Raw genomic sequence first — 27,037 nt, forward strand, 5'->3', positions numbered from 1 at the left:
AATCTTACGGTAATATCTCAGTAGTGGTACAGTAGAAGATCCTAGTTAATTGGTTAATTGAAAAGTAGTTCAAATTGTGTTTGTACGTATTCTAAACATTTTCAGTTAAAACAAATGTGTGTGTTCATTTGCCCATTTCTAGTGTGGAGCTAAGACCTTTTTGAATGTACATAGACCTGCTGCTAAAAGAGACGCAACCTTTATAAAATGTAATTTGAGTTTACATAGTAGAGTAAGAACTCAGAAGCTAAAAGAAAGTAATCAGAATTTTTCTAATCTTTCAATTGTTTGGATAACCCAAGTAATTAAGATGTGTGTGTGTCTCCTTTCAAAACATGCAGTGTAATTGCATTAGAAATGCTTCTTTTCATACTTAAATTTGATAACAAAAATAGCATAGCATTTTAAGTAAGTATATCCAAGTATAATGGCATAGCTTGGGGAACAAATACAGGACTCAATAATGGTATAACTGCTGATAGAAACTAAAGGGGGTTTCAGAGAGTAGCTGAAAAATGTATCTGAAGTATTTAGCCCAAAGATAAAACGACATGGGCATTATTGGTGTTTACCTAGGAATGAAAAAGGCCTGGCCTAAAGACAGTCTGTTAAGTGAGGTTTGGTTAATCCAGCAAATTAAGTGATGGTTCATTCTGTCAGAGCATTAGGTAGAAACAGTTGCTTTATTCAAAAGCCTTTTGCAGTAATTTTGCAGGAGATGAGATTAGGAAGAGAGAGAGGGTGCTGGTTAGAGCATGAAGGGGTCAATTATGTTATAAATTAATGAATTTGGGACTTAATGGCCTTGCAGAAACTTTACCCAAAGGAAATGATGCCGGATTTTGCCTCTTCCAAGACATGCAAAAAAAAGTTGTGCTTTTATAAAGAAAATCAGAGCTACCTATGTCCTGCTAACATCAGAAGCAGATTTTCAGTACCCTCCATCATAGTTTATAATCATTTAAGTATTAACTTTGGGTTTTTGGAATTGGGGCTTCAATGTGTGAAAGACGGGTTCCCCCTGCCATGAATATAATTTGCTGTTGACTAGTGTCTCAGTTGTGTCCAACTGTTTTTCGACCCATGGACTGTACAGCCCGGCAGGCTCCTCTGTTGGATTTCTCAGGCAAGAATACGAGTGGGTTGCCGTTTCCTCCTCAAGTGGATCTTCCCAACCCAAGGATTCAACCCACATCTCCTGCATTGCAAGAGGAAGTCAAAATTATGGGTGTTCTGATGTCAGCTAAGCTCAGAAAAACTTAATGTAGTCCACTGAAATGCTAATAGGCCTTAGAATTTTTTTTTTTTTAAATTCCTGAGATAATCCCTATTGTGATTTCATCCTGATTTCCGGCTCTCTTTATTACGGTTTTGCATTGAGCATAAACACTGCTCTTCAGGGAATTTTTTTTCTTCTTTTTTTGGTATTTGTTTACTGGGTTGCCTCAGGTCTTAGTTGTGTCATGTAGGATCTGTGTTGCAGTTGCAGGATATGTCGTCGTGGCGTGTGGGCTCCTCTCCAGCAGTGGTGTGCGGGCTTCAGAGTGTGGAGCTTAGTTGTCAGTTGACACGTGGGCTCTTAGTTCCCTGACCAGGTATCGAACCAACTTCCCTTGCATTGGGAGACAGATTCTTGAGCACTGAACCTCTGCTGTCAACTTCAGTGTGCTGCAATCAGGAGCTCCTCTTCCTTTTGAAACTACCTATTCTTTCTAACCTCTTAATTTTTAGCACATTTTCTAGATTTTTAACAATGACATCTTGGACTCAACTTTGAGTTTTTTCTAATTGTAAGTTAATTGCTGTGTTGGCTGCATCATTGGTTCTCTACTGTTTACATTCATGTTGATACTCATTTGTGTGGTGCATTTCCTGTGGGTAGTACCCAGGATTATTTGCCACTCCCATTCCACTAGTAGTAGTTCTATCCCTCACTCTCCCACTCAAGCATATTGGCAAGAAAGTGATGTTGTAAGAATAAACTTGACCTAATTTTAATGGACAGAAGCTAAGTTACAAACTTTACATTGCTAGTGGTGGTCATTCACTTGGACTTGTTACCTTTACTGTTCTTTTCCCAGTTCTGTGCTGCATACAGATAGCGCTTACTCTTATCTTTTTATAAAGCAAATGCTTTCCTTCTGTGCCTTTGGCTCTTGTTTGGTCTTCTTGTCCCTGATACAAGCCATTGCCAATTTCCATCTTATGGCCTGAGGGTTTCTTTACTCTGATTGGTACAAAAGTAATTGTGGTTTCAGACAGTGAATTTTAAATAACTATAACTCGGCTCATATACATCTTTATTAATCAAAATAGGAACCATTACAGTCAGCACATTTTTGCCAACAGAGGAAAGTTTTTGTTTATTCCTGTAGCATAAAAATCTATGCTTCATTATTCGATGAACTCTTGGAAAGCATTTTCTGCCTCCTGCTGGTTGTGGAAATGTTTTGCCTGCAAAAAGTTGTCAAGATGCTTTGAAGAAATGATAGTTGGTGAGAGTTCAGGTGAATATGGTGGACGAGGCAAGATGTTGTAGTCATAGCCCAGCTTGTTCAACTTTTGAAGTGTTGGTTGTATGACATGGAGTTGGTCGGGTGTTACTGTGGAGAAGAATTGGGCCCATTCTATTGATCAGTGCTGGCTGCAGGCGTGGCGGTTTTTGATGCATCTCATCGATTTCCTGAGCAGACTTCTCAGATAAAACGGTTTTGCCGGAATTCAGAGAGCTATAGTGTATGACACCAGCAGCAGACCACCAAACAGTGACCATGACCTTTTTTGGTGCAGATTTGTCTTTGGGAGGTGCCTTGGAGCTTTTTCTTGGTCTAGCCACTGATCTAGTCGTGACTGGTTGTCATAAAATCCACTTTTTGTTGCACGTCACAATCAGATTGGAAAATGATTCATTTAGAATAAGAGAAGAAAACACTTCAAAACAACGATTTTTTGATTTTCAGTCAGCTCAGGAGGCACCCACTTGCTGAGCTTTTTCACCTTTCCAATTTGCTTCAGATATCGAATGACTATAGAATGGGGGATGTTGAGTTCTTTAGCAACTTCCTGTGTAGTTGTGAGGGGATCAGCTTCAAACGGCTGGCTATTACCCTCCTCGTCTTCAAGGCTCTCACCTCCTTTGTAAAATTTCTTGAACCACCTGTGCACTGTACCTTTGTTAGCAGTTTCTGGGCCAAATTCGTTGTTGTGAGTTGTCTCTGCTCCTTTACCACCCATTTTGAACTTGAATTTAAAAATCACTGTAATTTGCTTTTTGTCTAACATTTCTGCAGTCTAAAATAAATAGCAATAGGAATGTCATTAGCAAAGCAACATAAAGCAAGAAAGGGGCATGAAAATAATGTATAATATAACCACATTTACTTTAAGAATGTATTTCAATACCAAAGTTCCAACAATGCAAAGCTGCAACTACTTTTGCAGCAATCTAATAACTTTCTTTAATCTTGATGTCTGAGTTGTTTTTGAGTTTAGGATTGGCTCTATTCCTTTATTCCCCTTAAAGACAGGACTGTTGACATTCGTATTTAATTTGTCAAACACACTGTAGGAATATGATATGCTTAATATTTAGGTGGCACAAGTTTGAATTTGGCTTGGGAAAAACGGCATGCTTAGCCAACTGACATTCTTATCAGTTACCATTGTACTAAGTACATTTCTTTGCAACAGGTTGTTCTCCATTTTATTCTCCAGTGAGCATTTCCCTATAATAATGAAAAACTTGTATCTGTAAAAATTGCTATGCAATTGCAGTTTGTCATTGATGACAGTTTTACATTTTCTGTTAACGTATAACATAAGTAGTAGTGTGCTATAAAATAGTTTTATATCTTGGCAGATTTCACTAATTCTATTCTGTTGACATTCTTTTGCTATAGTATGGGTCTTGGGGACAGCATAGCATGGATGAATATAGGTGACTTGTTAGCAGTGTGGCCCTGTTGATGACACACATTCACATTTGTTTTTATTGGAATAGATTAATATAAGAGTTCAGCATATAATCTTTTTCTTAGTTTCTCACAATGGGATTTGTGAGCTTTCTTCTGTTCTCCTCCAAATAAAAATATGGTTATAACAGATGACAAAGAAAGAACATAAAGATAATCCAAATGTTAATTTATAGAGTGAAGCAACTCAAGCTAAGACTTTGTCCAATAGGTTGACTTGTATGCATGTTCGTTCTTTTAAAACCAGGAGTCCCAGGAGTGCCCAATTTTTGTGGTACAGGGATTGACTTGAATTGCTTAATGAGTTGGACAACATTAGAGAAGTTAGAAATGTTTTAGTGGAAGTTAACTTCTGTCTTGCAAACAAGTTGGGGGATCTGGGGGTTCTTTCAGATTAACAGTATTACCCAGGAACCCAGTGGTGAGTTGAATGTTTCTCATCCAGGTGATTAAATATAAATGTGTTTCTGAGATAGACCCGCTTCTCTTGAATCAACATTCAAGACTTGTGAATTGTCAGATCATAATTATTTTTTCTTCTTAAAACATACATTAAAACATACATTCTTGCCCAGAATTTCAAAGGAACACTTGAACCACATTCAACCCAGGGGCACTTGGTAAAAATCTTACTCAAAACACATTACAAAATGTTATTCTGGGAAATGGACAGTTGAGGACATTGATTTATGTAGGTGAGTTGTAGTATACTTAGAACAAGCAAGTTCTCAAGTCAGTAATTTGATGAGTATTTTTCTGCTAGATGTTTATGACATCAGAAGAATCATGCTCTTGTAATGACCTTTCCTTTCAGTTTCCTCTTTGATCGTTTCCACCATTAAGTCCATTATCATCAGACTTAATTGGATCATAGGGATAAGACTTGAAGAATAATCTTGTGTAACATTTCTAAAAATGTAAACTGCTGCTTTACTTTAAAAGGGTGACATAACCTAGCACAGTCTACGTAGACTTTGGTGGTTTGAATTTTCTTTGATTCATTTTTTTATGACCTTGGGCAAGTGTTTCATCTCTGTGACTCTTGTTTCCACATATTCAAAATGGAAATGATAATAGTAGCATCTACCTGTAGGGTATTTTATGTAGAGTTAGTACACCCCTGTGTTGATATTAAATAGCAAATATACTGCTTACCTTCTTTGGTATCACTTCTGTGCTTCTTTGATATCACTGCATTGAGGGTTAGTTTATTGGATATTAAATTTAGGAGAATGTTAATAAGTTTAATTTATCACCTGCTATTTTATAAGCTGTGTGCTATAAAGAAAAACATAATAAATATAAAAAGTTTCTACTCAACACTATCCAATAGTGGGATGTTGCTGTATAACGCAGGGAGCCCAGCCTGCACTCTGATGACCCAGGGGGTGGGATGGGGGAGGGGAGGGAGGCCCACTAGGGAGAGGGGGATATATGTATGGTTATGGCTGATTGACATTGCCCTACAGCAGAAACCAACTAACGTTGTAAAAAGTAAAATTAAAAAATAATACTAACGGGGAAAAAAAAGCCTCTGTTCATAGAAATCTCAGCAACCTAGAGGGGAAAGTGCTGTGTTGGTCAAATTCAGAAGAACTGGTCTTCAGCCTTCTATTTAAAAAGTGGCTGATAAAATCTGGTCCACTAGGGAGCTGTACATAATATACAATGTGCATATGCAAGTTTTTAAAACACTATAAAAAATGAGTTGTTTTTTTTTTTAAACAAAGCATCCTTCGTGATGGAAATACTGGGAAATGGAGCTTTGATGGGTGAGAAACTTCAGCCCAGGTCAACAGTAATGCCAGCTCTGAAAAGGGCTCTGGGGAAGGGGAGAAGGAAAACCCCCTAGTGTCAGTTTTAGCAGTTACCAGTCAATACTCGGTAAGTTCTTTTTGGTATGTTTCACCATCTTAATTTTTAGGAGGTGCATTTTGAATCTTGGCTTTATCAAATTTCTTGTTGATATGCTGAAACTTATATGGTGCAGATTTACCAGTTCTTACTAATGGAAAATGCATTCAGTTAAGTGGCTGGTCAGAGTCCTGTATGATTCCATCCTTGAAGTTAAGCAGCTCTGCCCATTTATAGCAGTGTGACCTTATTCATAAAACACCTAAAATATTACTTTGTGCCAGCATTGCACAGAAAGTCAAAAAGTGTACAAATACCAACTAAATCAATTCATGTGTGCGCGTGTGTGTTAGTTGCTTCATCATATCTGACTCTTTGCGACTCCATGGTCTGTGTGTGGAATTCTCCAGGCAAGATTACTGGAGTGGGTTGCCATTGTCTTCTTCTCCAAGGGAATCTTTCTGACCCAGAGATCAGACTTGGGTATTCTGCATTGCGGGCCCATCTTTACCAGCTGAACTACCAGGGGAGCCCCAAATCAGTTCTTGACACCACCTAATTCTCTAGCAGTTTTGGTGGAGCACTTTTGGAAGCAACTGATGAAGTTGTAATTGAAAAGAAAGCAATCCAGCCACAAGAGGGAGTAAGAGAACAATTTCCAAATTGATGGGCCTTTTATCTCAACGAAAATAGCCACTTTCTTTTTACAATAGCCACTTTCTTTTCACTCTCTTTCCTCAAAGTGAAAGTTTTGGGAAATTCTCTGTGCACAAGGGAATTGTGCAATACCAGAATTTTGACCTTCTGCATTGTGCTGTTGAAATAAATTTCATATTGAAGATATTTAAAATGACATTTGTGGGGCTTCTGAGTTTTTAAATTGGATAATAAATTGGGAGGTGAATTTTATTGAATCAATGGATTTTAGGCTTAAAGGAGCATATGCCCTACCTGGTTTTTTCATTTTCACAGATCAAGATGCTGAAGTACAACAAGATTTTGTCTAGTTGCTTGACTTGTATGGGTGTTGGTAAATCTAGGAGAGATCCAGTTGCATTTAATTTGCAAAGAGTGACCACTTTTTGTTTCATTGGAATTTCATGTGTTTGAATTGTTTGATAAGTTGGATATTAGAGAAGTTAGAGGTGTGTTTTTAGTGAAGGTTAAATCCCATCTTGCAAGCTGGGAAGAATAACATTTTCATTAAAAGTGATGGCTTTAGTTTTAGACTGCATTTTTAGAGTTTTATACTTGAAAATAACAGGAATCACACTTGAACGCCTTGTGCTTCAAGTTCTTGGCACCTTTTAACCATCAACATTTTTTATGCTTGATTGGTATAAATGTGTAATATCTATATCCTGACCTCTTTATCTTTGTTGTGTTCGTGGAAAAGGGCTATGATTATACAATCTAAAAGAGAGGAATGGGTGTAGAGGCTTGGTCTTTCCAGTGTACACATATCTAGTGAGGTCAAGTCAAAGGAGATGCTTCCCCAGCTGTTTTCAAATTGTAGTCCATAAATGTCTCATTAGAAGTTGATTATTTTGCTTTGATATTCTGGGACTATTTAGTATTTGCTTAGTGATTTTTTTTTTAAGGTATATTTACATTAATGGAAATTAAAGTGTGACCAGTTGGTGGAATATAGTCTGAAACGAAGTGGGAACCTCGTCTCCACCCCTCATATTTTTATTTACAACTACATCACTCGTTTTCGTATTATCTCCTAAACACAAGTTTTACCAGCCTGATAAGGAAATTTGAAAAAGTCAGATGAGCATGAAAAATGGTATAAGGTTGGAGTGCAGAACTCAATGATAATCTTCCAGAAAAAGAATCCAATTTCCTCTTTAAAACTTTTATATAATAATTGTAATATTAAATAACCAAAAGGGAAAGTATCCTCTTTTACCATATGGTAATTAAATGGTCTTTTCTAGCCTGTTATTTTTTTTACTTTTTATTTTGAAATAATCTAAAATGTTCCCATGTATCCTTTACCTGGTTCTCTTAATGGTCAAAATCAATAAATTAATAAAATAATGGATAAAATAAACTTATGTAACCCATAGCACTTACAAAGTGTACCACCATAATTGCCGAATTCTGGTCCAGAATTCAGTCCAGGATCACAGTTTGTCTTGTCTCCTTACTCTAGTTTAATCTGGATCAGTTTTCCAGTCTTTGCCTTTTTACGTATTTGCCACTTTTTTCAAGAGTTCTGGCCAGTTTCTTTTTTTGGTAAACTATTCCTTGGTTTGGATTCATCTGGTGATTTTCTCATGAGTAAATTCAGATTGTGCATTTTCGGGGAAAATTCCTGGGAATGACACTGTGCCTTCCTTGGTGTATCATATTAGGATACACATGCTGTTGTTCTGTTACCAAACCATTATTTTTGGGACATTATATTTTCAAATTTAAACAGCAGTGAGACTTCTAAAAACTCCCTATAGTATAAAAGTACCCATTAAATTTTTTTTACAATAGATGTGCCCCGTAAATATGATTTTTTCTAATCAATGAAAAGTGAAAGTGAAGTTGCTCAGTTGTGTCCGACTCTTTGGGATCCCGTGGACTATAGCCTGTCAGGCTCCCCTGTCCATGGGATTCTCCAGGCAAGAATACTGGAGTGGGTTGCCATTTCCTTCTCCACGAGGTTTTCCCAACCCAGGGATTGAACCTGGGTCTCCCGAATTGTAGGCAGATCCTTTTGATAGTCCCTCAATTGTGTCCAGCTCTTTCTGACCCCATGGACTGTGGCCCACCAGGCTCCTCTGTCCATGGGATTCTCTAGGCAAGAATACTGGACTGGGTTGCCATTACCTTCTCCAGGGGATCTTCCTGACCCAGGGATCAAACTTGGGTCTCCTGCATTGCAGGCAGATTCTTTACCATCTGAGCCACATAGAACTAAATATAGTTTGCCAAAGTGCTAATGTCATTTTATAATGAATGGATTACTTTTTTGAAAGGGGAAGATATCCCAGCTTTATAACTTGTAATTTTCTTTTGAAATTTAATTTTATTAATTGGCTTCATGTATTCTAATTGACAGGCTTCCCTTGTGGCTCAGCTGGTAAATCCTTCTGCAGTGCAGGAGACCTGGGTTCAATCCCCGAGTTGGGAAGCTCCCCTGGAGAAGGGAAAGACTACCCACTCCAGTATTCTGACCTGGAGAATTCCATGGACTGTATAGTCCATGGGGTCACAAAGAGTCAGACATGACTGAGCGACTTTCACTTCACTTCATTTCATTCTAATTGACAAGCCAAATCATAGCCTATAGCCCAGTGATATGAGTTCTTCATGGCAGGTGGTCATTCTTCAGAGCTGTAGTAAACACTTCAAAAAATTAGTAAATACCCATTATAGTCTATATAATGTCTGATTCTCACTTAATAAAGGAAGAATGGTGGGTTAGAGAAGCTTTCCTGGGATGAAATTTGGAAAGAAGGTTTTGAAAAGAATGCTGTTATAAAATACAGTAGCTTGAATGAGGGGGTGTATCATGGTTTTTTATCTGAAACTCCTCTATTTGCTCTTGGTGGCAGAGTTTCACTACCGAAATCTGGGTGTTCTGACTTCCAAACAGATTTACTTCACCTTACTGCCTCAGACTATTCTCCCACCCTATCTCTGGTGAATTTTTGTTGTTTTGTCTTCCTCAGTTGCCCCCTCTAGAGTCATTGCATAGAACCTAGAGCTTATCCAAGGATCCTGAAAGCATATTGGGATGTACCTAGCTTGCCCTTTGGCTGCTATTTCTGAATGTATGTGCGTAGAACAGCAACCAGACACCTGTCATTTTTGAACAATTAGGTCTTTAATGGAGAAGGAAATGGCAGCCCACTTCAGTACTCTTGCCTGGAAAATTCCATGGACTGAGGAGACTGATAGGCTACAGTCCGTGGGGTTGTAAAGAGTCGACCATGACTGAGCGACTTTACTTTATTGACTTTAGGTCTTTAAAGAAACAGAACGTTTTTCCTCTTGGAGCAAAATATTCATTATCTAACTTTCAATATCAGCTTCAGTAATTGCCATCACATTTTACTTAAACTGTTTAGAAGTTTGCGAAGATGATGAGCTCTCGATAGTCAAGATTGTTCTAAGTTTCCTCTGTTATATTTAAATGAAGCTGTTAAAATAGCACGTTAATTTGGCCTTGGGATTTGATGTTTGAGTGCTTAATATGTGCAAAACATGTGTCTTTAAGGAGCCTGTAAGCAGGTTGAGAGTACATACATGAAAAGTTGAAGGTGCAAAATCATAATTAAATTTCACTTTATATTGTTCTGAATAACAGATGTTGCAGAACATAGGATATAAAGTTAAAAAATTAAACTCTCTCTACATCATCTCAGTTATTCAGAGGTAATCTCTTACAGTCTTTTTTTTTTTTGTATCCTGGGAACTTACAGTGCCTGTGCAAACAGTTCTGTCCTTGAAGAATATATATAAGTAGGATCATATAGAAACTGTTCTGTAAGTTGTATCCACACACACAACACTTTGATTATATTTTATGCTTCATTCCATATTGGCACACAACTTCTTTGTAATGTCAGTATAGTGTTTTATGAGTGTAACATAATTTAGTTAGTCCATTGTTGATATTGGCAGAAACTAGTGTATTGCTGAGAATTAGCTTGAGGGAGAATATACATTTAGAGCTTGGTATATTGAAAGGTGGATGGTTCAGATTGCTCTAAGTCAGTCAGCAGTTCTTAAAAAGGGATCTTTGGACCCTGGGCGTCTGTTGGGAGAGATTCATGAAGTTGTACCTATTTTCCAGTATCTCTTTTACAGATGAGAAACCTGAGGCCCAGAGAAATTCCAGAACTTTGTCAAGTTGACGTGGCTAGTAAGCAGTGTTTCCGTAGTTTGTGCCCTTTACACGTTTGCTGTAAAAAGAATAAGTACTAATGGAAAATATTTCCTTTATCTTTTGTACTTTGATGTAATTTAATCCTGTGTTTTAAATGAAAGGGTTTTTTTGTGCATTATTTCACCACTCTTACTAGATAAACAAACTTTTGATGACTGAACCCAAAGTAGAGTACTAAAATTGAGAGTGAAGTGAAGTTGCTCAGTCTTGTCTGACTCTTTTGAGACCTGACCCCATGGACTGTAGCCTACCAGGTTCCACCATCCATGGGATTTTCCAGGCAAGAATACTGCAGTGGGTTGCCATTTCCTTCTCCAGGACATCTTCCCTCCCCAGGGATTGAACCCGGTCTCCTGCATTGTATGCAGACGCTTTACCGTCTGAGCCACCAGGGAGCACACTAAAGCAGATTTTTGAATGTCAAGATCCCCAGGCTTTAAATTCATGTCTGAGTAGAGTGTGCCTCCCCACTCCAGTACTCTTGCCTGGAAAATCCCATGGACAGAGGAGCCTCGTAGGCTGCAGTCCATGGGATCACTAAGAGTCAGACACGATGGAGCAAGTTCCCTTTCACTTTTCACTTTCATGCATTGGAGAAGGAAATGGCAACCCACTCCAGTGTTCTTGCCTGGAGAATCCCAGGGACGGCGGAGCCTGGTGGACTGCCGTCTGTGGGGTCGCACAGAGTCGGACACAACTGAAGCGACTTAGCAGCAGCAGCAACAGAGTGTGCCTACTGTGTCAGGTACTGTGACTGGTGCTTTCCTATTTATATTAATACTCAGACCTCATAGCTGCCTTTTGAAGTAGATTTTCATTTTAAATTTGTATGTTTTTATTAAAGGATAAATCATTATATAAAATTAAATTTTGTTTAATTCTTTTATAGATGAGAAAATTAAGGTTCTGAGAGATTAACTTGCCTGAGATCTCAAAATTAATGATTAGACAGGGATATAAGTTTGCCTGATTTTAGTTTATATTGTTTCTATTACCCCAAACTGTTGCTCCAAGAAATGCTTGGATGCCCAGAAATTAGGGCCTTGCCGCCACCAGGTCAGCAGCAGTTTTGGTGTTTTAGAGTGTTCTCTAGTCTTAATTGTTCCTAAAGAGTTGATGTTTTACTCTTAATATTCAGTCTGTAGTCAGATTGAAGGACAGTGAGAGAGAGAGGTATATCATTAGAATAGAGGTGGATTTTCACTTTACAAACCTTTTATTAGAAATATTTGACCATGGTTAGGATTAAATATTTATTGTAGTGGTGGCAGGTTGAGCCTTAAGAAGCGCAATCAGAACTAGATAACCTGTCAGTTTATAAGGTTCCTTAGTATTAATACACTCCCAAAGTCAAAGCATTGACCTTCTTTGGATCAAGACGTGTTAGAAACTATTGTTTATATATTCTGCCTTGGGTAGTTTAACTTGGGGGCGGAAATCATTACTTCACCCCATATATCTTGAAGTGTTTTTACAACCTAGGAAGTTAATTGTACTTGATACTGTAAAGGAAAAAAAAAATCTTTTTTAACTCTAAAATCTCAAACCCTTATGTCTGTTGATGAGATTAAGGTTCAGCAACCTCTCCAGAATTACATCATGTATTTAGCTTGGATTATGAACCATTTAGAGAGACGTTTCAGATGTAGGTTTTATGCTTCCAGTCCCGTTATTGAGATGACTACTGCATAAAGTCAGAACATGCATTAACTCTAATTTAGCGAATTGATTTTAGGTATTTTTTAAATGACCATGATTATCTTTACAAGACAGTAGCTATCGTCAAAAACAGATTTTTTTTAAGTGCTTGAGAAACTACTGTAAATCTAAATCAGCTTCTGTTTCAGCGAGGTCCCTGTGTGTTCACATGGCAGCCCCTGTCCAGTGTGTGGGTGCACAACGTGAAAGCTTGCCTTTGACACGAAAATCCTTTCCTGTTATAAATTAGATTAGAAAGTCAGGGTACTGTGTTATATGGAGAATTTCACAAGTGAAAGGTACATTAGTAGTCAGCCTAACCTTCATTTTAGAAATAGAAATTGTGGCACCTTGTTTGCGTCTTTCCTTGTGTAATGCTGTCTCCTTTTAAATTTAGATTGTCACAGTGTCCCAGCTGTCATCACCTTCATTGTACCTGGTATACATGAATGAAACATAGGAGGTTGTATTATATACCTAGCGCAGGGTATTCTGGTTTACGTATGTTTTGAAAATAGCTATTAGTTCTTTACTCTTTGTTTTCTGTTCTCCAATTTTTCTTGTCACTCCTGCTTTCTAAGAAGTGCAGCTTCCTTTTTTTCACTTCTGTTTTTATTCCCATCATGGTCTTGTCCCTTCCATCATGCTTTTCTCCTCTGGCTTTTAAATCTGGAAAATTGAATGTTTATTTCTCTTTGTTCAATCTGATAAATTAACATACTTAAATCGCCTCTAGTTAACTTAATTCAGTGAATTTGGTATCTTCCATATCTCAGAGTTGAATGAAACCACATCTGATTTATGAATCTCTGAAAAATAGTGATTTGCTCCTTTAAAATTTCTGTAAGAGTAGAACTTGCCATCTAATGAGATGACCTATTCCAAATTTGTTTCATAAGTTTTCTCATACTGAGCAGAAATCTGCCTCTGCCTAAATTTAGTCTTGTCTTCTGGAGCCATTCATGTTAAATTTTTTTTTCAGCTTTCATGACTGTTTCTAGTTTCATCAACATTCTTGCTTGCTTTCTTAGATACCCTCCAGTTTGTCAAAGCCTGTCTAGATATTTTGGGGTGGGGCGTTTGACATCTTAGTTCCCCCACCAAGACTCAAATCCTTGTCCCCTGCAGTGGAAGAGTGGAGTCTTAACCACTGGACTGGCAGTGAAATCTCTATTTTTAAAGGAACAACATACTCTAGATTTGGTCTCATCAGCACAGTGTAGAGCTAAAACATCATCCTTAACTTTGGTTTCTAATTTCTATCTCTGAATCATGTTCTGCTTCTTAGTAGGCAGAGGAAATGTAGGACAGTGTAGAGCGGGTCATACTGCCTCGTTGGAGTTGCACCTTTGCAGCTTAGCTGTAGTTTGAGCACGTACACTGCTGGGCCCTGTTTGTTGTCTTCTATGATACAGGGCTAATTGTAGTTTGTCTCTCAGAGGTAAGGTTATGGAAGGATCAATTAATCCATATAAAGTGCTTAATTTAAGTGTTAAAATGCCATTTATTACTGAAGTAATATTTTTATTTTCTCAATTGTGTCTTGCTGCATGACAAACCGATTAAAACTAACACAGTAATTTAATTCTTTTTCATGACTCTGTGGCTTGTCTGGATTCTTTTGGACAGTTTTTCACATGGTGTTGGCTGTAGTCATTCATTGCTGTCTTCCGCTGGGTCTGAAGTACGCGTGTGGCTTCACTAAACATGTCTCATGACTGGAGCTGACTTGACGTTGCTCTCTAGCAGGATAGTTTTTTTGTTTTGTTTTAACGCTGGCTTAGGGTTCAAAGAGAGCAATAGAGGAAACTGCTAGTCCTCATAAGGGTTAGGTCTGGAACTGGAATAGGAGTCATCTTTATCACATTCTGTTTGGTTAAAGCTAATCAACAAAGTTAACCTTGACTCAGGAGCATGGTGGAGGCCATCTCTGGAGTCAGTCTACCACAGTTCTGTTCTTTCACAGTTAGCCTTTGGAACCAAATTTAATCCTTAATCCAGTCTGTCTTGCTTTTTTTGTTTAAATCTAAATGGTTTTTACTTTTATGTCATCAAAAGATTTTAAGTTTGTCATGTATCCCTGTCTCACCTTTTATTTTTAACTGCTTTACTGAGATATAAGTGACAGAAAGAACTCTTATGTATTTACTTAATGGGTACAGAGTGATGAGTTTGCTTTTTCAACTTTTTGTAGTCACCATTTTATCAGAAACATTCACCACTGTGTTGGCACTAGGTCCTTTTGGTTTATCATTAGGCCAGTAAGCAGCCTGGCTTTTGCCTTTTGTTACTTGTAGGTTCCGGTTCAGTTCAGTCGCTCAGTCGAGTCCGACTCTTTGTGACCCCATGGACTGCAGCACGCCAGGCCTCCCTGTCCATCACCAACTCCCGGAGTTCACTCAGACCCACGTCCATGGAGTTGGTGATGCCATCCAACCATCTCCTCTGTCGTCCCCTTCTCCTGCCTTCAGTCTTTCCCAGCATCAGGGTCTTTTCAAATGAGTCAGCTCTTCGCATCAGGTGGCCAAAGTATTGGAGTTTCAGCTTCAACATCAGTCTTTCCAATAAACACTCAGGACTGATCTCCTTTAGGATGGACTGGTCGGGGCTCCTTGCAGTCCAAGGGACTCTCAGGAGTCTTCTCCAACACCATAGTTCAAAAGCGTCAATTCTTTGGCGCTCAGCTTTCTTGATAGTCCAACTCTCACATCCATATATGACTACTGGAAAAACCATAGCCTTGGCTAGACAGACCTTTGTTGACAAAGTAATGTCTCTGCTTTTGAATATGCTATCTAGGTTGGTCATAACTTTCCTTCCAAGGAGCAAGTGTCTTTTAATTTCACGGCTGCAGTCACCATCTGCAGTGATTTTGGAGCCCAAAAAAATAAAGTCTGTCCCTGTTTTCACTGTTTCTCAATCTGTTTGCCATGAAGTGATGGGACTGGATGCCATGATTAGTTTTCTGAATGTTGAGCTTCAAGCCAACTTTTTCACTCTCCTTTTTCATCAAGAGGCTCTTTAATTCTTCCCTTTCTGCCATAAGGGTGGTGTCATCTGCATATCTGAGGTTATTGATATTTCTCCAGGCAATCTTGATTCCAGCTTGTGCTTCCTCTAGCCCAGCATTTCTCATGATGTACTCTGCATATAAGTTAAATAAACTGAGTGACAATATACAGCCTTGACGTACTCCTTTTCCTATTTGGAACCAGTCTGTTGTTCCATGTCCAGTTCTAACTGTTGCTTCCTGACCTGCATAAAGATTTCTCAAGAGGCAGGTCAGATGGTCTGGTATTCCCATCTCTTGAAGAATTTTCCACAGTTTATTATGATCCACACAGTCAAAAGACTTTGGCATAGTCAATAAAGCAGAAATAGATGTTTTTCTGGAACTCTTGCTTTTTTGATGATCCAGCGGATGTTGGCAATTTGATCTCTGGTTCCTCTGGCTTGGAGAATTTTGAGCATTACTTTATTAGTGTGTGAGATGAGTGCATCCAGTTAATGGCTTTAAAAAGTAGATTATTTTAAATCAGATGTTTTGGATAAATTCAGTGTTCACCTTGGAGGAAGAGGTACTTAATTGCTAATTGAAAAATTCTCAGTGTGAGTTACCCTAATGTAAAATGGTAGTTTTAGAGAGAGAGAAGCTACCACTCATAAAAGATGGGTTACAAATTCTCACGACATTTATTGACACCTTGCCTAAGTAACTTCTCCAAGTTTGTATTCTTACTTTAAATGATTTTCCCTTAACTAACTGCACGTTTGTGTCCTTTATCTTTACAAATACACAGTGGATTAGATAAAAGTCATTGAAAAGTGGAAGGACGTGACCAGGCTGTGTTAATCCTTAGTTTCTATAGTGCCTTCCCTGCTTGACATTTTATCCTTGTTCTGTCCTGCTCACTGTTTTCAGTGCCTCACACAATGATATTTAAGTTTTGGAGAATAAGTCAATGTTAAAAAAATGTTGAAGCAGTAAAATATGAATTAGAAATACCTAGAGAACTGATTTCATGGTTAGGCTTTTACTTGTTACTTCTTTCATTTGGAGATATTCTTCATATGATCATAAATTTACATAAATGAGCCAAAGAGCAGTTCACAATTGAGTAATACATGGAGACTTCTTTAAATTTATATATATATATTTTTTTTTCATGCTGTTTAATTTAAAGTTATTTGTGAATTCTGGTTAATCGCAATACACGTTTTCTTTAGTTAGACTTCATAGCATAACCTTTAGCCTAGCCAGTCAGAAGTGGAATTGACCCTTCCAGCTGTGGAGTGCCATAGTCTAAACCTAGACTGACTCCAAAGCCATTGTGCTGTACGGTCTCCCATAGTTGAATGAATACATTTTGTATTAAGATATAAAACTTGAAGAGGCCTGGGCATTTATTTTTAAAAACCACTATATTACATGGAACGCTCTTATGCTGTTGAGGCAGATCCTCAAAGACCAGCCCTAAAGTTCAGAGTGTTCATGCCTCAAAAGAGAATGATGGCGTCTAAGGGACAAGACGGCAGAAGTTTGAATTCTGCCAAGTCTTCGGTTGTGGGCATCCTCCGTCAGAGAAGGCAGTGGTGCTCCAACCCCAGAGGGTCCCTGTATTTTGAGGCTGGTTGAGGTTTCACACTGTGTGTGCGTGTGTCCATGGATTGTAGTCCACGAGACTTCTCTATCCTTGAGAGTTTCCAGAGAAGAATCCTGGAGTAGGTTGCTATTTCCTACTCCAGAGGATCTTCTCCACCCAAGGATCAAACCCGAGTCTCCTGCATTTATTGGCAGCTGTATTCTTTACCGTTAGCACCACCTAGGAAGCCTTAAAACTGAATGAAGGAATGAATGACAGAACACTTGCAGCCGAGAGGTGTCGTGTAATAAGAATTTTGTTACCTAACCAAAGTGCTCTTCTGATTTCAGGCCAGCTAATAATCACAGGAAATATTATTTCAGGTTGAATTCTGTCACCTCCAACCTTTTCCTGTAATGCATTGCAACCTGGTCCTACTGCCAACTTGGAGCTACCCAGTTCATTTGAGTATATGTAGTTTTAAGTTGTAGGAAGGGGAGAGAAGCTAGATTAAAGCTTACTCACCCACTCACCATTTGGAACATGATAATGGGATAAACATAAAAAGTTACAGTTACTATTTAAAAGCATTTTTCAAACTGTTTGGCATATAAGGAAGTGCTGTATAGACTAAACTATTGGGCAACTATAAGAATAGAAACCAAGAATTAAATACCCTTATTCCTTGTAAAGATTGAGACTTGTTTGGGGCTAAGCCCAGTTGAAAATTGACTTTGATTTGTAGAGTATATTTAGTAGGAAGTGGAGAATTTTAAAAAACAGTTAACATTTTGCCTAATTCTACTACTGGAATATTATCTTTCTCCTCCTTAAAAAATCACTAGTTTATTGTGCCTTAATCCCCCTAATACAGTGAAGTCAAGGTTTTCTGAAATCATTTGTAGAGTGTAATTATTAGCATGTATGGATTTAATTAGATTGTTATAGTTTTGAACAGAATTATGTAGGGTGAAGTTTTACGTGTTTGAGGTGATTGGTAAACATTTATCTTGTTAGCTGAGAATCACTTTAATGAACTAAAGGTTTACTCTTCAGATCTTTAATTCTCATATTCCTACCAGTGTCTTAATTTAGATAGGAAAAATAGAACTTTTACTTTGAACAGCTTTTTACCTTAGAAGGTATTACTTTAATTGTAGTTTTATAAATAAAGTTTTGTTCTGCTTCTTCTGCCATGGACTCTGGTAGTGTCTATTATATTAATAGTTTCTGCCTATGTCATATACCTTCATAGTCTCAAAAGGTTAATTTCTGTCTTCTTTCCATTTTAGTGTCATGACTGCCTTGAAACTGAAAAGTTTGCCAGTTTGTTAAATATATATTAATAAAACATAATAACACATGATAATAAAGTTTTGTCAACTTTCATGCTTTCACATTCATTGAAACATGTAGTCTTTATCAGCATGTAAATTAATAAGCATTATGAGGGAAAGGCCAGTATTCAAATTAGCTTTAAATAGTAAGCTGAACAGTAATTTCAAATTTCGAGTATTGCTGTCCAAATTGCTTCTGCTTCTAAACCACAAATTTATGACCCTACTACTTTCAAAAGTAGTAGTATTGGCAATGAGTGGCTATTAAAATTTTATCACTTAAGTTGTGGTGTGTATTTTGGAAATGCAGATTCTCTGAATTTTATAAATATTTTAGTCTTATTATGACTGTTTCTTTTCTCCCCAAGTCTCTTTTGGAAAAGTTCTTGATCCCAAACGCTTCACAAGCAGAGAGCAAAGTCTTCTATTTGAAAATGAAAGGAGACTACTATCGCTACTTGGCTGAGGTTGCAGCTGGTGATGACAAGAAAGGTATGCTGCCTCAGCCTGTTGCTGGGCGCTACAAAGTCACAGAGGCCAGAGGTGGTCTCTTCCGTTCTGTTGTTGGAAGAGCAGCAAATGGACTCTGCTCACTCTTCCTTGCTCTTTCTCCCTTTTCCTCTCTGTTTCTCTCTCTTCCCCCAGTCCCTGTCCCTTCCCTTCTTTTTTTCCTTTTTCCTGAGACTGTACAGTTGACTCTTGAAGAACACAGATTGAGCTGCACGGATCCATTTACACAGGGATTTTTTTTCCTGTGAATATTATAGTACTACATTATACAAGGTTGGACGTGAAGGGCCAGCTATAAAATTATACTCAGATTTTCAGCTGCATCAACAGTTGGTATCCATCCCTGAGCCCCGTGTTGTTCAAGGGTCAGCTGTATACCTACTGCCTAGTAATTGGTTTCGTAAAATGTATGATTGCTCACAAGTCAATTTTATGTATAGGAATGTTTCCTCACAATTTTAAGACATAGTAATTACAGCATAACTGTAGAGCAGTACAGACTAACTAAAAATTATACTGAGATGGTTACAGAGTTATTTTGTCTTGACATTGATCAGTGACTAGGGTAGGTTTCTAGCAGAAGCTTATTTTTTTAAATTTAAGGGCCAGTTTTAAAGTTGCTGCAGCTTAGTATTTCAGAATTTATTACTGGATGAGTAAAGATTTGGTTCGAGGGATGAAAACAAAGTACTTTTCATTGATACATTTTGGTGCCTTTTATTATCCAGGGATTGTGGATCAGTCACAGCAAGCATACCAAGAAGCTTTTGAAATCAGCAAAAAGGAAATGCAACCAACACATCCTATCAGACTGGGTCTGGCCCTTAACTTCTCTGTGTTCTATTACGAGATTCTGAACTCCCCTGAGAAAGCCTGCTCTCTTGCAAAGACAGTATGTATTTTTTACCTGTTACATGGAAATTCAGTAGTCATTATGTGAGCACTGAATTGTGGTGTTTTTTTTGGTCACAGGCATTTGATGAAGCCATTGCTGAACTTGATACATTAAGTGAAGAGTCATACAAAGACAGCACGCTAATAATGCAGTTACTGAGAGATAACTTGACAGTAAGTACCTAACAGCACTGTGAATGGTGAATTAATAATGAAGAAATTACAGGTGCATTTCTGTTTTATTGTACTTCAGATATTGTAGTTTTTACACATTGAAGCCTTGTTGAAACTCTATTGAGCAGGGTTCTCTGCTCATCTCATGTTTCTGGGTCACATTTTGGTAATTTTCAGTGATTCAAACCCTCCAACAAAGATTTCAGTGGCTAAAGGTTCAATTGATGATGAACTTTTGTTTAGCAACAAAGTATTTTTTAATAAGGTATGTACATTGGTTTTTTTAAACACATAATACATGCTTAATAAACTGCAGTATGGTGTCAATATAACTTTTATATGTACTGGAAACAAATTTATGTGACTCACTTTGATTTCTGCTTTACTGCGGTGATCTAAAATTGAACTCTTAATATCTCTGAAGTATGCTTATATATGTTTTATAGACTACGACAGGAATATTTCTAATCCTTTTTTTTTGTTTTTAATGTAAGATACTATCTGCTTTAAAAACTGAAGAAAACCAACAGAAGCTGAAATATTAGACCAAGGACTAAAAATGTGCCCTTTTACTAGTTACATATTTATTAAAATTCATGTTTTTAAAATAATTATGTAATTCATGGTTTTGGACTTTCAGTTATATAGGCCATTTGATTTTTCATTTCAATGCAAATAATTCTGTTCTTTCCATTTTAGTCACAGGAGAGTTTTGCTTTTAGTTTCAAAAGTATGCTTAAGTTATCTTTGAAGTCTGTTAAAAATGGTGACCCTAAAGTTGCCTCTGTATTCATGTAGGGCTTCTCTGGTGTGGATCAAAGCTAAGAATCTGCCTGCCAGTGCAGGAGACTTACAGGTTCGATCCCTGGAGAAGGAAATAGCAACCCACTCCATTATTCTTGCATGGGAAATAACATGGACAGAGGAGCCTGGCAGGCTGCAGTCAATGGGACTGTAAAAGAGTTGGACATGACTTAGCAACTAAACAGCAACAGTATTTATGTAGCTAGGGGTAGGGCATTAATAACTTTAGTTGTAAAATTTCAGATACCCTGCATAGTCTTGACATCTATTTTGTCTAGTCTCTTAGGGAAAAAAAAAAGAATTACTGTGGCAGGTCATGATTACCCTTTTTGGTATACTATAGACCAAGGTCCCCAACGCCTGGTCCATAGACTGGTACTGGTCTGTGGCCTGTTAAGAACTGGGCTGCACTGCAGAAGGTGAGTGGTGGGTGGGCAAGTGAGTGAAGCTTCATCTGTTTTTACAGCCCCATCACTTGCATTACTGCCTTAGCTCCACTTCCTGTCAGATCAGCAACCCCAGTCCATCACCAACTCCTGGAGTTTACCCAAACCCATGTCCATGGAGTTGGTGATGCCATCAACCATCTTATCCTCTGTCGCCCCCTCTCTTGCCTTCAGTCTTTCCCAGCATCAGGGTCTTTTCAAATGAGTCAGCTCTTCACATCAGGTGGCCAAAATATTGAAATTTCAGCTTCAACATCAGTCCTTCCAGTGAACACCCAGGACTGACTTCCTTTAGGAAGGCCTGGTTGGATCTCCTTGCAGTCCAAGGGACTCTCAAGAGTCTTCTTCAATACCACAGTTCAAAAACATCATTCTTCTGCACCCAGCTTTCTTTATAGTCCACCTCTCATATCCATACATAACTACTGGAAAAGTCCAACTCTCACACCCATACATGACTACTGGAAAAACCATAGCCTTGACTAGATGAACCTTTGTTGACAAAGTAATGTCTCTGATTTTTAATATGCTGTCTAGATTCTCATAGGAGCACAATAAATGTAAAATACTTAAATCTTCCCCAAAACATCTCTTGCCCCTGGTCCATGGAAAAATTGTCTTCCACTAAATTGATCCTTGGTGCCAACGAGGTTGAGGCCTGCTGCTCTAGACTGAAAAAGATTAAAACCACAATGCCAGTATCACACTGAGAAAGTACACAGTTAATTCCTTAATAGTGAATTTCTTGCATTCAGTTATCACTTGTTTTTTTTGTATTGTCTTTGTTGTATATTGTCTTTTTTTTCTCCCCCCAATAGTTTTTTTAAACTTGCATTGAAATTCAAATAGTCTACATATTGCAGGTGGTTGATAGGTCAGGGTTTTTACGTTCTTCACATAGATACTAAATTTGAAGTTACGAGGCTTGAGTGAAAAGAGTGTTAAGTATCTGTCACGTGCCAGATAAAGAGCTAGGAGTGAAGATTATAGTTTAGTGCTACTGGTTTTTTATTAGCTTTAGGTCCGTTTCTTCTGGGGACTGTACATCACTGTATACATTTCACTTTTCTCAGCTTTATTTTATCTAGTCCATTGCCAGTTTTCTGGACCAGTTTATATATTCTAGTGTTGAATGTTCTCAGCAGTTTTTTCAACAATATTGTATAGCTGTTAGTTATTAAACACTGAAAGTTATTTTAGAAAGTATAATTGAGGGTTTCCTATACACTGGAAGGTTATTATTTTCAAGAGGGTATGGTATAGTCCATTTTAAAGAGCGAATAATTTTATGTACATTAAATGAAGTACTGCAGTTTGTTAGCTAATTTTTCATATTTTTCTGCTTTGAAATGATGAGGTACTTCTAAAAGGTAGAATTTGAGACCCAGTCACTACTAAATTGTATTGTCAGCACTTTTTGAGAGGGCCTGATGTGAAATATGTACTTGCAGCTGAATTTTGGTATCTGTATAGCTTGAAGAGCATACTTGAAGAGGTGAGTGAGAAGAAAACCCAAGGTTCAGATTCTGATTTTATCACTATTATGTGCCTTCTCTGAGCCCTGGTCATATCGCCTGTTACCATTATAAGGTTGATCGTCCACTCACATGTCAAGCAAAGACATTTTTTGTAGAAACGAATATTTGAGTCTGAATCCAGTTGACATACACTGTCAACACATAACCCTGGGAAGAGAAACACATTTTATCCAATTTTTCATGTTTATGTGAAAAATACAAAGATCCTTGAAAGTTAGAAGTGGAAAGATAATGTTGAAGGATAATTTTATTTTGTCTTACAAGACTCCCAGTTTAGTAAAAGCAGTACAGACTTCTAGAGATCATTCAGCTAACTGTATGATTGTTCCAAGAGTCTCCTTTCCAGGCCAGAAATGTATTTGATTAGTAAAACTAATGGGTAATTTAGGGGATAGAAAAACATTAATAAGGTTCCCCCTCTTTCATTTTCCAGTGTGAAGCAGTATAGAATTTCAAGGTCATCTTGAAATAGTCCTTCTCTGATTACCTCTAAAAATCATTTTAGGGTGGTTAGACTTAGAAAAACTGTTGATATTTTGAATCAGACAGATTCACAAAAGGTGTGTTTTCCTAAACTAAAAATGTTAGTAAAGTTATATTGTATTTTAGTCCAGACTTGCTCCTGACTCTTGAATGTCACAGAGTGTGGCACTCTCCTTAGAGTGGAAGTCTAAAGCTACGAGGTGGAAGTAGTCAAGTCAGCCTTGCGCGCCTTGAGCGCGGGCCGGGGTGAGGGGTATGGTTTAGTTGCACTGAACTCACACACTGCAGCGTTTGAAGACAGGCTATAATCGGATAGCCGTTGATGTTTAGAATTGGCATTTCTATGATTTCATCTACTTTTTCTTTACCTTCTATGAATAGCCAAGAATTTCCTTAATCTGATATTGTTATTTAAAGATAACTCTGGTATGTATTTACTGTGCTGAGAGAATGATTAGGTAGGAAATGTGTTATATTCAGGTGTTTTTTTAAATTTATTAAAGTATAGTTCATTTACAATGTTGTGTTAATTTCTGCTGTATAGCAAAGTGATTCAGTTACACATATAAACATTCTTTTTCGTATTAACTTTCTATTATGATTTAATCACAGGATATTGGATAGTTTCCTGGAGGTGTTTTATATCTTGAGGCTGTTTTCAGTGCTGCTATTTTTTAAGCCTTCCAGTAATTGTGCTTACATTCTGGTACCTTGGCGTATATAATAAAAAATTTTCGAGCTGAAATATACTAAAAATTATTTCTTTCTTTTTTAACTAGTTGTGGACATCGGATACCCAAGGAGACGAAGCTGAAGCAGGAGAAGGAGGGGAAAATTAACCTGCCTTCCACCTTTTGTCTGCCTCATTCTAAAATTTACACAGTAGACCATTTGTCATCCATGCTGTCCCACAAATAGTTTTTTGTTTACGATTTATGACAGGTTTATGTTACTTCTATTTGAATTTCTATATTTCCCATGTGGTTTTTATGTTTAATATTAGGGGAGTAGAGCCAGTTAACATTTAGGGAGTTGTCTGTTTTCATCTTGAGGGGGCCAATATGGGGATGTGGGATTTTTATACGAGTTATAAACGTTTGGCATAGTACTTCTGGTACATTGTGGCTTCACGAGGGCCAGTGTTAAAACTGCTTCCATGTCTAAGCAAAGAAAATTGCCTGCATATTGGTATGTCCTGGTGGGGAATAAAAGGGATAATTGGTTCCAATCACAGGTGTAGTTGTGGGTACTTTTTAGGTTTGGAGCATTTACAAAGCTGTAGTAGAAATGGATATCCCATGGATATTGCATGTTAAACCATGTGTTATCTGTGGAATACTCAGACTCAGTGTGCACACCGTTGACTGCAGCTACAGAAGTGTTCCTTTAGTTGTGACCCAATTTACTCTGGATAAGGGCAGAAACGGTTCACATTCCATTATTTGTAAAGTTACCTGCTGTTTGCTTTCATTATTTTTGCTACACTCATTTTATTTGTATTTAAATGTTTTAGGCAACCTAAGAACAAATGTACAAGTAAAGATGCAGTAAAAATGAATTGCTTGATATTCATTACTTCATGTGTATCAAGCACAGCAGTAAAACAAAAACCCATGTATTTAACTTTTTTTAGTTGGTTTTTTTTTTTGCTTTTGTGATTTTTTTTTTTTTTTTGATACTTGCCTAACATGCATGTGCTGTAAAAATAGTTAACAGGGAAATAACTTGAGATGATGGCTAGCTTTGTTTAATGTCTTATGAGATTTTCATGAACAATCCAAGCATAATTGTTAAGAACACGTGTATTAAGTTCATGTAAGTGGAATAAAAGTTTTATGAATGGACTTTTCAACTACTTTCTCTACAGCTTTTCATGTAAATTAGTCTTTTGGTTCTGAAACTTCTCTAAAGAAAATTGTACATTTTTGGAAATTCATTCCTTATTCCCTCTTGGCAGCTAATGGGCTTTTACCAAGTTTGAATACAAAGTTTATCATAACAGTAAAATACTACTAAGATAACTACTACTGTTCCCAACCATGTCCTATACTCCCCCTTCCCCCTGAAAATTTTTTTCAGAGACGGGGAGTTGATTGAAAAAAGTAATGTTATTCCATTTAAAATTTTGGTATATGGCATTTTCTAACTTAGGAAGCCACAGTGTTCTTGGCCCATCATGACATTGGGTAGCATTAACTGTAAGTTTTGTGCTTCCAAATCACTTTTGTTTTTAAGAATTTCTTGGTATTCTTATAGCCTGCCTTCAATTTTGATCCTTTCTTTCTATTTGTCAGGTGCACAGGATTACCTTTTTTAGCCTCTGTCTTGTCACCAACCATTCCTACTTGGTGGCCATGTACTGGGGGAAAAGGCCGCATGATCTTTCTGGCTCCACTCAATGTCTAAGGACACCCTGCTTCCTCTGCTTGCATCCCACAGACTATTTCCCTCCTCCTATTCACTGCAGTGAATCTCTCCTGAGTTGATGAGATTGTGTTACCTCCCTATACACCCTACCTATCCTGAATGGTCTGTCATTGTCTTTGCCTTTAAATTCCTCCCCTTCCTCTCTTTAAATAATGATGGGGCTAAGTAATACCCAAAGCTCACCCTACTCCTCAGTACCTTGCAGAAAACACCAAACAAAAATAACCATTTTAAAAGAGGTGTATTTTTTTTTTCTTCTAGAATGTAAGCTCCTCAAGAGCAGGGACAATGTTTTCTGTATGTTCTATTGTGCCTAGTACACTGTAAATGCTCAATAAATACTGATGATGGGAGGCAGTGAGTCTTGATGATAAGGGTGAGAAACTGAAATCCCAAATACTGTTTTGTTGTTTGTTTTATTATGACCTCAGATTAAATTGGGAATTAGCCCTCTGGGACAACTGTCCCAAATATTACATTCAAATAAAAGTGCAATGGAGGCCTTGGGGTCTTTCTTTCAAGGAGTAAAAGATCTCTTATGCATTTGGGACAACATGATAATGCATCTTCACTCACAGCTCTTTTCTTTTTCTGTTTATTTCTTCTGACCACCAGGCCAAGGACATGAAATAATCTTTTTATAGCTACAGGGAATGAAGCTAGACTGAGGAGATGGATCTTATTCACATAAATTATAAATAAAATCTAAAGCTTGTCTCATTTGCCTACTTATGTGCCTCAGTCATCTGCTAAGCTAGTTTGATTCTGAAATTGTGATAAAATTTCATTAATATTAGCTTTTACTATGTTTCTGCATAGTAGTGCCCAGTAGATAAAGGAAGATTTCAACCTGAGACCTTTTTTTGCCTTGAGATCCGAATAATAAATTTTTTATAACATTTCTTAAATTGCCCCCAGTTCAGGCTTCATGTTTGTTTCTGTCTACATTCCCAGGAATTTGGAGACCTCAACAATGTTTTGTATTTGGTGTATGTGTAGTATTGGAGTTGTTAAATGTATATATCCACTTGAGAGCTGTGCCTCGTAAGTGGGCAGCAGTGTGATCAGTTAAAGTCTGAATTTTGCTGCCACTTTGGCCTGTGGTCCTAGCTTTTCCAGTTGGGGTGGGGGTCAAAGAGGATTAAAAGAAGGTAATGTCAAGGGGCTTAGTAACTATAGGAGTTTTCTTGTCTTCTCTAAAAATAGTCACCAATCTTGCCATGGCCCAGAGCATATTTTTAAAACTAGTTAAAGCCAGTTTGTAATCTGCAGTCAAAGATTTATTTGTGATCAGGTCTTAACTTTATTGGGCTTCCCTGGTGGCTCAGATGGTAAAGCATCTGGCTGCAATGTGGGAGACCCGGGTTCGGTCCCTGGGTTGGGAAGATCCTCTGGAGAAGGAAATGGCAGCCCACTCCAGTACT

The 27,037-nt window shown here is 37.7% G+C and overlaps 1 protein-coding gene across 4 annotated transcripts in view; it reads left to right on the forward strand.

Annotated features, from left to right (window-relative positions):
* The window catches only part of YWHAZ (tyrosine 3-monooxygenase/tryptophan 5-monooxygenase activation protein zeta), a 33,865-nt gene extending 7,752 nt beyond the window's left edge, over nucleotides 1-26,113 (forward strand). For 3 of the 4 annotated variants that reach the window (XM_012183375.4, XM_027972757.3, XM_060419922.1), the window contains exons 3-6: nucleotides 18,706-18,829; nucleotides 19,576-19,739; nucleotides 19,820-19,915; nucleotides 23,966-26,113. In XM_012183375.4, the coding sequence (XP_012038765.1) occupies nucleotides 18,706-18,829; nucleotides 19,576-19,739; nucleotides 19,820-19,915; nucleotides 23,966-24,025 (444 nt within the window). In that variant the 3' untranslated portion in view covers nucleotides 24,026-26,113. 4 annotated transcript variants of the gene reach the window in all.
* The last annotated feature ends 924 nt before the right edge of the window (nucleotides 26,114-27,037 follow it).

Source organism: Ovis aries, chromosome 9 (assembly GCF_016772045.2).
Source record: "Ovis aries strain OAR_USU_Benz2616 breed Rambouillet chromosome 9, ARS-UI_Ramb_v3.0, whole genome shotgun sequence".
Taxonomy (NCBI): Eukaryota; Metazoa; Chordata; class Mammalia; order Artiodactyla; family Bovidae; genus Ovis; species Ovis aries.